This window comes from Natrix helvetica (assembly GCF_964273705.1).
Source record: "Natrix helvetica genome assembly, chromosome: 1".
NCBI lineage: Eukaryota > Metazoa > Chordata > Lepidosauria > Squamata > Natricidae > Natrix > Natrix helvetica.
Genome location: NC_138548.1, coordinates 179099508 through 179112495, shown reverse-complemented (window position 1 = coordinate 179112495; position 12988 = coordinate 179099508). Strand labels below are relative to the sequence as shown.

The window sequence follows — 12988 nt, the reverse complement described above, 5'->3', positions numbered from 1 at the left end:
AGTATATATGGCACAAGATCTGCAATGGCCTTTTTAAACCATTCTTTTCTTTTTTCTTTTAGGACACGGAGAAGCGCACCCCGCTTCATGTTGCTGCTTTCTTGGGAGATGCAGAGATTATTGAGCTCCTTATCTTGTCCGGTATGTATCTTTTCTGTTTGATAATTCTGAATGCAAAATGATTGACATGCTCATAAATGCTACAGAATGAAATGCCTCATTTGGTAATGCAAACTAAGAGGTTTAATATATGTAATACATCAATTGCTACATCTGCTCTCCCAGCTTGTACCCTCCATATATATTGAATTTCAATTTCCATGCCAGCTGGGATTTACTCGTTGAATATGTGAGGGCCACCAGCATAAGAAAGCCTGCAATATAGGTCTGGGTTTGTAACTACACACCTTTACTTTTTTTGCTGAAAGCATTCCAAATACTACTTTTTCCAGTGTTCAGTCTGTAGCAACTTGGCACTGTTAAATGTTAAGCTTCTCTCAAACACCGCTTTGGCTCAAAATGATTTTTGTAGCTGATTACTTGTTAATGTCAGAATGTTAGCCAAATAACTTTAAAAAATGAACAGTAATGCCAATATAAAGACTGCATACTGTATATTGCAATGAAGGACTCAGTGGAAAGCTTATTTTATTTAAGCACTTTGAAAAGTTGGCTATGTTCTCTGGTGCTGGAATGCCTTGAAAAATTCTGTGGTTCTTAAAGCAGCTTTTTGCAATAATGTGTACTCTGGAGTTTAGACTACTGATTACACTACTCTGAACTATTGTGGCTCCCTTAGGTGGGGTTTATGGAGTTGTTGCCAGCACATTTAGTGGGCACAAGGTTGCAATCACTTGGTACAAGACTAGTCTTTGAGACAATTCTTGCTTTATCCCAGTAATATGTGCCAGCCAAATATTTCTGATGGCATTTAACGCTTAATAAATGATTCTATCTCCGTCCAAATATCACTAATTCTAAATCCTTTCTAGAAGTCCAGAATTTCGTAACTACCTATGTCTAAAAAATAAGGAATGTTCCATTATCACGTTAAAAAGAAGACAACCATTTGTTTCCACTACACTAATCTGAGTGCTTCTGGTTTGTAATCAAAACAGGCTTGTTATTAAAACAAGAAAACAAGAAATAGGAAACACAAGGTTTTTAATAATACAAGAAAATGTTTCTTTAAAGTATTAGATCTAAGTGGGCATTTTAATTCAGACAACTGCCCTGAAAGGGCTAGAAGTAACTGTAGAGCTTCTGGAATAAAGACTGGAAGTGGTGGTGGTAGTGGCAATGGTGGGGAGACTGAGAAGAGAGACATTGGAAGGAGTGCAGCAAACATAATTTTTTCTGGAGCATTTTCTTAAAATTAGTACCACATGGGGCTTCCCTTGAAGATCACTCAAAAGCTTCATCTGATCCAAATGCAACATCATTGGCATTCCTTGGTATGCCCATGTAACACTTCTGCTTCACAAGTTGTGTTGATAGCAAGTTTATTTCCAACCAGGTGTGATTGAATGTGCTGGTTATCTATGAAGCCCTACGTGGGCCTGGTTACTTTGTCTTCCATAGTATCTGCCCGGCTGATTTGAACTGGCATATTTGGCATGCTCTGGGTACTTTTGTTTAAACCATGCCATCTGACACAGCACCTGCCATCTGGAACTAAGTTCCCCCGAGAACTGGATGGTCCCCACCCTTCAAGGCTCGGCCTTTTGCTCATGCTTTTCTGGAACCCCTATTTAGATTGTGCGGGTTTGATTTTGCTCCTGTCTAATCTGCTGCCTTTTATTTCTTGTTTTTGCTTATTTTTACATTGCTTTATTCCTTTTAATGTTATTTTTTTGTGAATCTCTCAGAGTCATTGGAAATTGGATAGCATGCACCACGGTGGTGCAGTGATTAGAATGCATAACTACAGGCTTCTTCTGCTGCCTGCTGGCTGCCTGCAATTTGGCAGTTCAGATCAAGGTTGACTCAGCCTTCCATCCTTTTGAGGTGGGTAAAATGAGGACCCATGTTGGGGGCAATATGCTGACTCTGTAAGCCACTTAGAGAGAGCTTTAAAGCACCATAAAGCTGTATATAAATCTAAATGCTATTGCTATGAATGTTGAAGCTGTGAATGTTATATCACAGTCTAGACTATTTCTTACACTGTCAGAAAAGTATAAAACTCAGGTTCACTGGTTGCATGTTCACTCCTTAACATTAACTATGAAAAAGATGCTTGGGAGTGGATTAAATAAATTGTGATCGTACCTTAGAAGACCGAAAGGCGAGCTGCAGCCAATGCAACTGTCTGACAAGTGATACCTCCGTCTACAGAATAAATATGGGCAGAGAAAGTATCTCAGAAGGGACCTTCCCTAGTTTGGGGAAGAGTGAAAGTAAGGTAGGGAAGAGGTGCTTTCAGATTTTCAAGATTCTGTTTCTGTAATCTTCCAAGAAAAGTAGGTATAAGACTCAGGGTTCTGGTTTCCTGTCTGGACTACTTTGAAGGTCTTATGTTGGTAGATCAGAAATATCCCAATCTGTGCATTGATTTGATTTATGTGAAAGATACCTATATATCTAAACATATGAGTCTAGGCTTACAACAGTTTAAAACATTAATCCTACTACTACTACTAATAATAATAAACCAAGTACAAAGACATTGAGGTCTAACTCAAGAACTTCCCGGCATAAAAATAATAGGACCAAGGCTTACTTAACACTTTAATTTAAGGCTTGGTGGAGCAGCCAAGTGTTTAAAGTTTAAAGAAGGCGAACAAGAGTAAGGCCATCCAGATCTTGGGAGTAACGGTGTCCCATAACAGAGTAGGCACATTTCCTGGGTCCCATCAGATCATAGTGTTTAACAGAAGAGACCTGGAGCATGTCCACTTTATCAGTTCTTGTGGTTCAGGCAAAATAATTGAAGATATGTGGTTTCACCAATTTTCTACTTTTGTGCCATGTGTAGAGCTACCACCTCCAAAGTAGAAAAAGCAGGGCTAGATGAAGTGATAGTTAGAACTCAGCATAAAGCATCCTTGCACATTTCCCCGCCTACACATCCTCTCCCCCCCCCCCCCCAGAAATCATTCCAATTGGAAAAGAAGGAGAATAAGAGTATGGGGCAATAATATCTGCAGGAAATTGCTTCTAACTTCATAGTTATTACAGTCAGTCCTTGACTTAGCAACTACAAATGTAACAGTAATTTTGATTGCTAAGTGATGTGATTGTTAACTACATGACCAGACCTGATTTTACGATGTTTTTACTGTGATTGTTAAGTGAATCATCCAATTATTAAGCAAATCATACAGTTGTTAAGTGAATGATGCTGTTGTTAAACAAATCTTGCTTCCGCTATGCTTGTAGGAAAAGTCACAAAACATGATTATAAGGAACAGCTTTGAGGGTGGGACATAAGTCATTTTTTTCCACACCATCATAAATTCAAACCACAGTTAAATAGCAATAGCAATAACACTTAGACTTATACACTGCTTCACAGTGCTATACAGCCCTCTCTAAGCAGTTTACAGAGTCAGCATATTGCCCTCATCAATCTGGGTGCTCATTTTATCCACCTTGGAAGGATAGAAGGCTGAGACAACCTTGAGCCGATGAGGAGTGAAGTGCTGGCAGTCAGCAGAATTAGCCCGCAATATAGCATTCTAGCACCATGGCTCTTAAGGTCATAAGTCAAGGGCCACCTGGGGAGGAAGCCATATTCCAGTTTTTTCTTTTATTCTCAGCTTTCCTCCCTGATGCTTCTTTACCGAATTGATAAAATTGACCTTCCTCCCCAAATAGGGTATAAGGATTATGGAGATAATAAATATGAACCCATTAGGATGCTTGAAATATGTTTTCTAGCTTTGTTTTGTGCTTCACTATTGGTGAACACATTGGTGCAAACATTAGGATACTATGTTCAAAAATCTATTTTAGAGAACTCTTCCTTCTAAAGTAGTAATTTAAGTTATCCTCAAAGGAAATAGGTGGCATACGAATGAAATAAATAAAGTAACTGATTAATACATATGTATATCAATAAATAAATACACCTTTCCTTTTTGACCTGGCAGGACCACCCAACCATGTTTTTGAGGTTTAGTCAATACTGCCTTTCTGTGTTTGTGTGTGTTTTCTGGCTGCTTTCTTCCTGCGAAACTCTGAAGTGCCATTATTTATCAAGGACATCACTGCTTGTACCCCTTTTGAGTAATACAAGGTTATGACTCATACATTATTTCGCTGTAGTGCCTCTCTCTATCAAACTAATGCATTTCCGTTTGCTAAAAATAAGTCTACATTTTGGATGATGCTTCATAAAGAATGGATGGGTTGAATACTGATCAGCATAAACAGTAGACAGCAAAACTCCTCAAATCTTTTCGGTTCATTTTTTATATTTAAAGTAACACAAGAAGGATTTATAACCTGTAGCAGTCTTGGTGGGGAAGCTAGACCCTGCAAAAAGAATTGGCCCGTTGCATTTCCCTCAAGACTCAGGAGAGACATTTGGTGAAATATGTTCGTAGTTAGTCTTGTGGCACATGAACTGGTGCACCAGCAGTACAAATAAACATAACATGTAATGAATAAAGCATACGTCCTTTGCATTGAGACATATCAGGAATGGGCCTCTGGGTTACCATTAAACAGAAATTATTCAGAGTTAATGCAGAAGACCAGCAGCCAGATGTCTCAAAACAGCACGGTGAAACTGTAGCCAGCGTGACTGTTTATGTAGGTTGAAGCTGTCAGACTGAGATTCTGAGGCGGGGGATAAAAGGATTTTGGAAATCCTGCTTGAATTTATATACAACCGAATCACAGGACCCATGTTTTCACATCAGGGATTTATGGTTCGATAACCTGAATTATTCAGCATCAAAAAGCCCCCACAAAAAGTTGCCTGCTCTCTAAGGCTAGCAGCCATTTCTCTAATTTTGAAAATTGAAAACCATTTGGGAGAGACAGATATCTATCAGCAGCATACTGCAAAGAGAGAAGGGCCCTTCTCCCCTTTCTGCCACCCTGACAAAAATAGCTCTTGCTTGCATACAATTAGTTTTGGTACGAAGGAGACACCCACCCACCCCATGTTAATTTATTTATGTATGTGATTAAATTTTTATACCATCAAGGGCCACGGTCTCATAGCAGCATAAACCTCCCCTCCGTGTTTGCTGTGCCCCTGTTGAAATCACCCCGTCAGCACAGCTTTAAATTTAATAAAGAACCATGTTATGATATGATTATTAGCTACACAATTCAGAGCAGATTAGGTTGCTTGATTCTTGCTAGCTGTGGGCCAAAGGCGGTGTTCAGCAGCACAGCAAACTTCAAAGAGAAGCTTGGCTCTTTGAAGCTACTAAAATGAATGTCTGAGCACATCTGCAGGATGCTTAATATTGGTTAGGACTGTGTTAGATTTGTTAAAGGGTGAGTTGCACAGTGACAGTTCTACCCCGAGGTTCCAAAGAGTTACAAGTGCTCTGATTAGCATGGTCCCTACTCCCCCAATTTAATATTGTGCCATCAAATACAGAATATCAGCCAGATAATCAGGAAGGAGCACTTGACTTATGGATTCATGCTCTCCTGTCAACCAATACTGTCTTGTCTCTGAGTATGAGGTGCAGAAGCAGATCTCTGAGAGCTGCTGGTTGAGACTTATGGAAGTTGTAACCTAAAATATGTTGCCTAATAGTGGTCCAGAGGAATTTTATGTAACAGAGCCATGTTCTTTGAGCCAACAAGGCAGTATAAGGTCAGGGTCACATAATTTTAAAATAAAAGGTAACTAATTTGAATGGCTCTTTTGCAGCAGTGGGAAAGGCTCCATTCTTAATCGGACATTCTGAATAGTTGCTTTTTAAATACATTTAAATACATCAATGAAATTGAACGTGCAGATAACTTCTCTGCATTAAATAAACAACACCTTGCAAATTTGCGAAGGCAGAGGATGTGGAACCGAGATCTGATTAACAAGGCACCTACTATACTTCTGTGGTGTGTTTAGAAATGTGTTTCATTTCCCAGGAAAATGTACACATTATTTTTTTAGAGATTGTAATCCAGCAAACAGTCAAAATGTGAATTCTCTTCTTTTTCTTTTCTTTTTTAAAGGTATTGTATCCAAACTACATAAACTATTGGGCCTATTGATGACAAAAAATGTCTTCCATCTTCTGTTTAAATCGTATTAAACAACAATAGGACACTAGAAATAGAAAACACAACATTGGAAAAACAGCCTATTCACAGAATGAAAGGGATTTGGGTTGGAATGAAGAAAATAAGTAGTATTGATAAGGACTGTTTTTTGTTTAAAAATAATAGAATGGGGATTCTATTATTGAATAAGAAAAAGTCATTTAGCTGAGATGGGTGGTTATAGCAATTGAATGAATGAATGAATGAATGAATGAACGAACGAACGAACGAATGAATGTCCAGCTTATTTTAGGTTTTAGACAATGAATCCAATAAAGTAATAAAATACTGTCTCAGTGAAGCTATGAATTCTGGACCTTCCCCTGCTTCTCCGCTTTCTCATTTGCCCCAGGTATAGATTTGGAGAGCAGTTGGCCAGGGCACATGAACTAAATTTTTGTATAAGTATGGATAGCCACAGAATAGGATGTGTATGAGCAGCATCAATATCAACAATGCAAGTAATAGAACTGCCTGGCCTTACAAGCAAACTGTTGATACCTTTCATGATTTTTTAGTAACTGGTTAAAGCATCAGGTTAGAAACTGTGAGACGGTGAGTTCTCTTTCCTGCTCCAGGATTATTTTGGGAGTCAGCAAGGTCACTGCCTTTGTTATCAGCCATCTTGAAACAAACGTCAAAAATTGGACAGCATGGTCTGGAACACATTCTGTATTGCATGCTGTTCTGTTTAACAAACCTCACTTTTGGGTGATGTGGTATTTAAGAGATGTCCATTTGATTTTGCAGGAGCCCGTGTCAATGCCAAGGACAACATGTGGCTGACTCCTCTCCACCGAGCTGTTGCTTCAAGGAGTGAAGTGAGTAATACAGCCAATGCTTCAGCAATATGTGCTTCAGAAGTTTCAACTTTAAAAAATGCACTACTGTTACTCCATCCCTTGTACACATATCCATAAAGGAACGATTCAATATAATTGTCTATGTAATTCTAAGTTAGGTGTCTTGAATAATGTGTTTACTTAGTAGTCAGCTGGATCAGGGAATCAAAGCTGTGAAGCAGGCATATTGGGGGTAGGTGGGGGGGGGGGAAGGAAAGGACGAAGAGGGTATATGCTGCATTGGAGGTTATGTAGTGTAACATTCACCACTATGTCTGTTGTGTCCTGTATTGTCAACTTATTCATGTGCCAGGAAGATGCAGTTCACTTGTATCTGTAAGGCCCCAATAAACATTCTTTCTTCCTGTCAGCTTGAGATTTCCAAAGGGTTTATAAATAAATTAAGTTACAGCACAAGCTTCTTTACATTAACCATTCGGTGACTAAATGGAAACATTTTCCGTTTTCCCAGAACTCTTTGTAGCCCTGGTAATGATTGCATTGTATTCTTTGATGTGGTGATCATTTTTGTCTATGACACAGATGAATAAATGCTGAGTTTAACCTAAAAAAGGCTAGCATGCAAAGCTTGTGTGGTTTAGATGCATATATCTGGTTTACTTAATAGATTTATGCCATGAAATATAACTCCATAGTCACTAATAGGAAGCATACATATAGAAAACACAAACACTTACTTGAGAAGAGAAATAGAATTAAAAGTTGATATCGCATGCTGATCCAGAATTTTGCTTCTGGACAGGGCTGAACACAGTAATAAACATTCACCAAGTTCCGTTGTTGCCAGCAAGGAAACTAATTGAAATCTATTTGAAAGTTTTAAAGTTTCCAGAGGCTTGAAGAGCATAAATGTCTTCAAGAAACAGAAGCTGAGATTTTCTTTCTTCCATAATTATGAATCCAGTAATTGTACTGGATCCCAGCCTTCACTTTGCCAAAACAACTGGTTGTTTGCGAGAAGAGAGTTGCGAGAAGAGAACTTCCATTATCCTCCCTTTACTTTCTTTGTACACAGGGGCAAAGGCTAGTGGATAAGTTGCAAATAAATACCACTTAAAAAGTAACAGGTCTAAGAAAAATGTTTGGCAATGTGATTACAAAGCACATTAACTTAATCAGTTCAACCCAACCCTATTTTAGACGGCATGGTTACCTACATTGCAGTCAATGGCAGAAAGAGAGAGATTCTCCCTAAGAGCACCCTCAACTATTTATTTCTTAACACAGAACTATGTACTTTGCAAACTGGCTTGATATTGTCAGGTTGCTGACCAGTACTGTCTTGTTACCAGTATTGAAATAAGATCGCCAGGACTACTTCAATTGAAATTAGGAAATGATTCACAATTTATTAATCTCTATTTTGGTGCAAGGAAAGAAAACATGAACCAAAGTACCTTGAGCGACCCTTGCTTACTATTTATTTCCTGAGTTGTATTAGGAGTGCACAAGTTGTGCTGTAAAAAAGGGAAATGGATCCAAACCATGCATTTGGTAAAGTAAGAGAGACTATAGAGAATGCTTTGTGTTTGTTTTAATCAATGGTAGCATCTTTTCCAACCATGTTTTATTAAAAGGCCTCAATTTCCACATGTGATAACGCACTTTATCAGATGAAAAAGGCATCTGATGGAGTGAGCTACAGTTCACAACAGCTTATGTTTGTTTGTTTTTAATAAAACTTGTTAACCAGTAAAGTGCTATCAGATTCTGGATTTAGAGAGAATGCTGAAACTTCAGCAATATTGCTTGGATTCTCTTGAGATCTCGGAAAAACAGTTGTTTCTGTAACTATCTCTCTCTGATGGAGGCATAGACATTGATTGAGGAAATATACAGGAAATAAAATTTTGGAGTCTCTAGGAATTAGCTTCTGTCTAGTTTGCTCTCATGCTGGTCTCAAAATGGAATAGAACCAGTGTAGAGTACTGAAATCTCTTCTACTGGTTTCTGACCCTTGAAGCAACCATTACAATCCCATTGGTAAGCATCCTCTTTCAAGTTCCAGTAAGCTCTTCAACAGTGCTCTTGCCATAGCACTGCAGGAGGCCTCCCCCCCCCCTCTTTTCCTATTCTTCTTTCACAGATGAAACAACTACAACTGCCTGCCATCTCTCCACCACTGCTGTTGCTTCTAGGGCAATGATGGTGAACCTTTTCGGCACCAAGTTCCAGCTAGTCTTCTTCGCACGCTCGCAAGACGATCAGCAGGCCAGTGTGCATCCTCATGCAGGAAAAAGGAAGACCAGCTCTTCCAGTTTCCCCCAGTGCCGCATGCACAAAAGCCAGCTGATTGTCATGCGTGCATGCGCTCAAGAAACCCAGAAGAGGAACAGGCGATGCCATGCGTGCCAGGGGACATGGCTCCACGTGCCATTTTGACCACGTGTGCCATAGATTCGTCATCACCGTTCTAGGGTCTCTGGGAATGAGCCAGCTACTACCATCACCACTTTATTGAGTTCTGTGCTTAAGATCTCAGAAAGGTGATCTACCATGCAAGGAGACATTAATTCCACTGAACAGGGCAACCACCACAGGGACAGAGGGAATGTGGCAAAATGTCCATATTCCACTGTTTCAGAAGCAGAAGAAATGACATCTCTGCCTTTGTTAATTGAGCACTTTGTGAACCTTGGGCTCAGAGCAAAACTTATTTTTAACATGCTGATTGATACATTTAAAATCCCTAATGATTTTGACTATAAATATAATTAATCATTTATAATGTTCTTCACTGTAGCTAGCAGTCTTCTAAAGACAGACTCTCTTTGGAAAAAGAACACTTTTGCTAAAAGCGATTTCATTTTAAAAATAATCAGGAATAGGTCATTTACTACCTTCCAACATCCTTGCAGAAAATTTCGCACTTTCATGTAACAGGAAAAGTTATGTGATGTGATGAGCCAATAAAACATGGCATAACTTTACCTTTAATGGAATGTTCCCAAGAGATTAGGATACCTGCTTAGATCAGGACTATATTAAAGGGAGACAGCAGTGTGCCAGAAAATAGTGTCCTGAAGGTTTGATTGTGCACATTCTTCCCCCCTTCAATCATTTCTTATCAAAACATTGAAAATAATGTCCAATCCAGCAAAACCTGTTCAGCAAGTTTCCTTACGTCTACTCTTTGCAAGTCAATTCTATCTTATCCTGTCTGGAGTTATTTTTTTAAATAGCTCTGTATGGTATTTTTTATACTTAATATCCTATCCCTTCTTTCCTTTTACTCACTTAAGACTTTATAAGTGAGAGAAATAACCAGGAGCAGCTAAATTTTTATTTATAATATGCTCCCATTCTAAGCTGCCATTTTGCAGGGTGTTTTCATTTTCCAAAGTTGGGTCTACACAATCCATGCCAATGAATTGGCTGTTGAGAAAATCTTCTTTTTCAAAAGTTGCCAGCTTGGCTTTTCTCCAAAGATTGGTGGAATTGCTTTTGCAACAACCTGGGTCCTTGCCAAGCCTAAGGGGATGAATTCTTAGAATGTGTTTCTAAATCTGAGTACTCTTTGGCTGCTACAGTATTGGAGTTTCCCAGCTGTTGGCTTCTGGTAAAAGTCCACTGAAGGGGATTTCTAATAAGCTACAAATCCTTGAAAAGAAAGGAAGCTGGATAGAAATTGCCACTCCTTGGTTCATATTAATGGCATAATTTAACATCAATTTTAAAAGAAAAGCTATGAGCTTGACATAGAAGGTATTGGACTTGTTTTACCTGCTAAACCTATTCGTTTCTACTGAACGTGTTTAGATGGTTTCTAATCTGTCTCAAATATAGTTGAACAGTTAAAAGTATTCACATACTTTTTTGTTTTGTTTTTGTAGCTCAGTTATATTTCTGTAGCTCACATATATACGTATGTATATGTATATTGATCGTAATTCTGCTTTAAGCATATAATGAGTCTGAAGGGCCAATTGAAAGAATAGTGGAACCACACTGTTGGTACAAATTCTGGAAGCTGCATGGTTTTCCGCTAGACCTGTTGTCAGTCATGCATCTTGGGCAGATGTCTGCAAGTCATGTCTTCATGTAGCAGTCTTAGTGGGGAAACCACATAACTATATAGCCAAATAATGTCCATGTGAATAAAATCATTGATTACAAATAATTTTCCCAGGTAAAATCCAAGTTATCTCCTTCTCTCCCTAATAGTTTAATAAGATGCACATTTTTCCCACTTCCATTCTATTTCTTTGAGGGCCACCTGTGAGAGGCGGGTATACATATTGAGTTCTTAGCTTTCAAATCTTGGCTTGTTAGAATGAAAAAAAGCCAGAATTCCCCAGCTCCACATCACATTAAAACACACTAAGAAGAAATTATGCTGTGGTTTATTTAATCCTTTGCAATGGCAGCAGAAGCAAAGTTGGAGTGACTCAACTCATTCACATGAAGCCAGAATTCTTCAGAAGGCACTGTGAAATATAAACTAGATTAAACCAGTAAAATGTACTTTTATTTTGCCATTTTTACTCCCCAATCCCTTAAGGATTTTAAGTGACCCACAACTTTCCTCACTGCTGCTTCCTCTCATACTGTTGAGAAACATTAAGTCAGTCAGTGTCCCTTTAGCTGATCAATCATCAAGCAGCAAATATTGTGTTCAGTCAGTGCCTCATCTCCCCTTTTCTTTTTTATTTGCATGTTGCACTGTATGTATTTGTTTGGTAATTTGTACTGTATATATTTGTTTGGTAAGTTGTCTGGCCAAGTAGAGGGAGCTGCAAAGCCACCAAAGTTTTGTCCTTTGGTACTTTTTAAAAAGTTAATAATAGTGCATCAGTCCGAAGCAATGACAGCTGATTCTCTGTGGGAGGAAGGAGAGGCTAGATTGAGCTAAGGAATTTGGAGGGAGGGGGTTGTTAAACAGAAGAATTTCCCCAGTGGAAAATTGACAAGCCCTCCAGAGCTGTCAGCCTAGCAAAAGAGAAACCATTTTAAGTGTGATTTCATATACTCTGCAGCCCAACCAGGTAGATATCAGCTCAGCTTTTAACTCCTACCAATGCTGTACAATAACAGGAGTCTTCAGACTGGGTGCAGACTACACATTTGAAAGTGTTTTCAGTTACTTAACAGTCCAAATCTAAGCCTACTGATAAGTAGGGTCCACTAAGTTGGATTTAATTTTGAATAAACATGGTTGAATGATGGAGTTTGCAATCCTACATATCAGATTGGAGAAGTATTGGAGAAGTATGATTTACAGGAAATCATACAGGAATATGAATTTATCTCTAAGTAGGATGTTGACTGTAGCATTTTCTTCCATATTGAGCACTGTTGCATTTAAATACTTCAGTCAAGCTAGAGGAACATTTCTATAGCTATTCAACACAGTATGCATAAAGGTAATGGAGTCCATTTTACAATACAATAATACAATACAATAGTAGAGTTGGAAGGGACCTTGGAGGTCTTCTAGTCCAACCCCCTGCCTAGGCAGGAAACCCTATACCGTTTCAGACAGATGGCTATCCAACATCTTCTTAAAGACTTCCAGTGTTGGGGCATTCACAGCTTCTGGAGGCAAGCTTTACAGGAGAGAAGTAATATATTTCGGTATAAGGCCAATGTTGGTATAAGATTTGTAAATCTAATCTATAGATTCTAATAAGTGCTTTCCTTGTGATTTAATTGTGTGATCTTCTAGGAAGCCGTACAAGTATTGATTAAGCATTCAGCTGACGTCAATGCCAGAGACAAGAACTGGCAGACACCCCTACATGTTGCAGCTGCAAATAAAGCTGTGAAGTGTGCTGAAGTGATAATTCCACTTCTGAGCAGTGTCAATGTCTCCGACAGAGGAGGTCGGACAGCATTACACCATGCAGCTCTGAATGGCCATGTTGAAGTGAGTGACTTAATAACATTGTTAT

At 38.8% G+C, this 12988-nt stretch overlaps 1 protein-coding gene across 8 annotated transcripts in view; it reads left to right on the top strand.

Annotated features, from left to right (window-relative positions):
• ANKRD44 (ankyrin repeat domain 44) overlaps window positions 1–12988 on the top strand; it is a 151848-nt gene that overhangs the window by 77313 nt on the left and 61547 nt on the right. For all 8 annotated transcript variants that reach the window (XM_081936488.1, XM_081936490.1, XM_081936486.1 and 5 more), the window contains exons 3-5: window positions 63–141; window positions 6985–7055; window positions 12763–12963. In XM_081936488.1, coding sequence (XP_081792614.1) covers window positions 63–141; window positions 6985–7055; window positions 12763–12963 — 351 coding nt within the window. The remainder of the gene's footprint in view (window positions 1–62; window positions 142–6984; window positions 7056–12762; window positions 12964–12988) is intronic.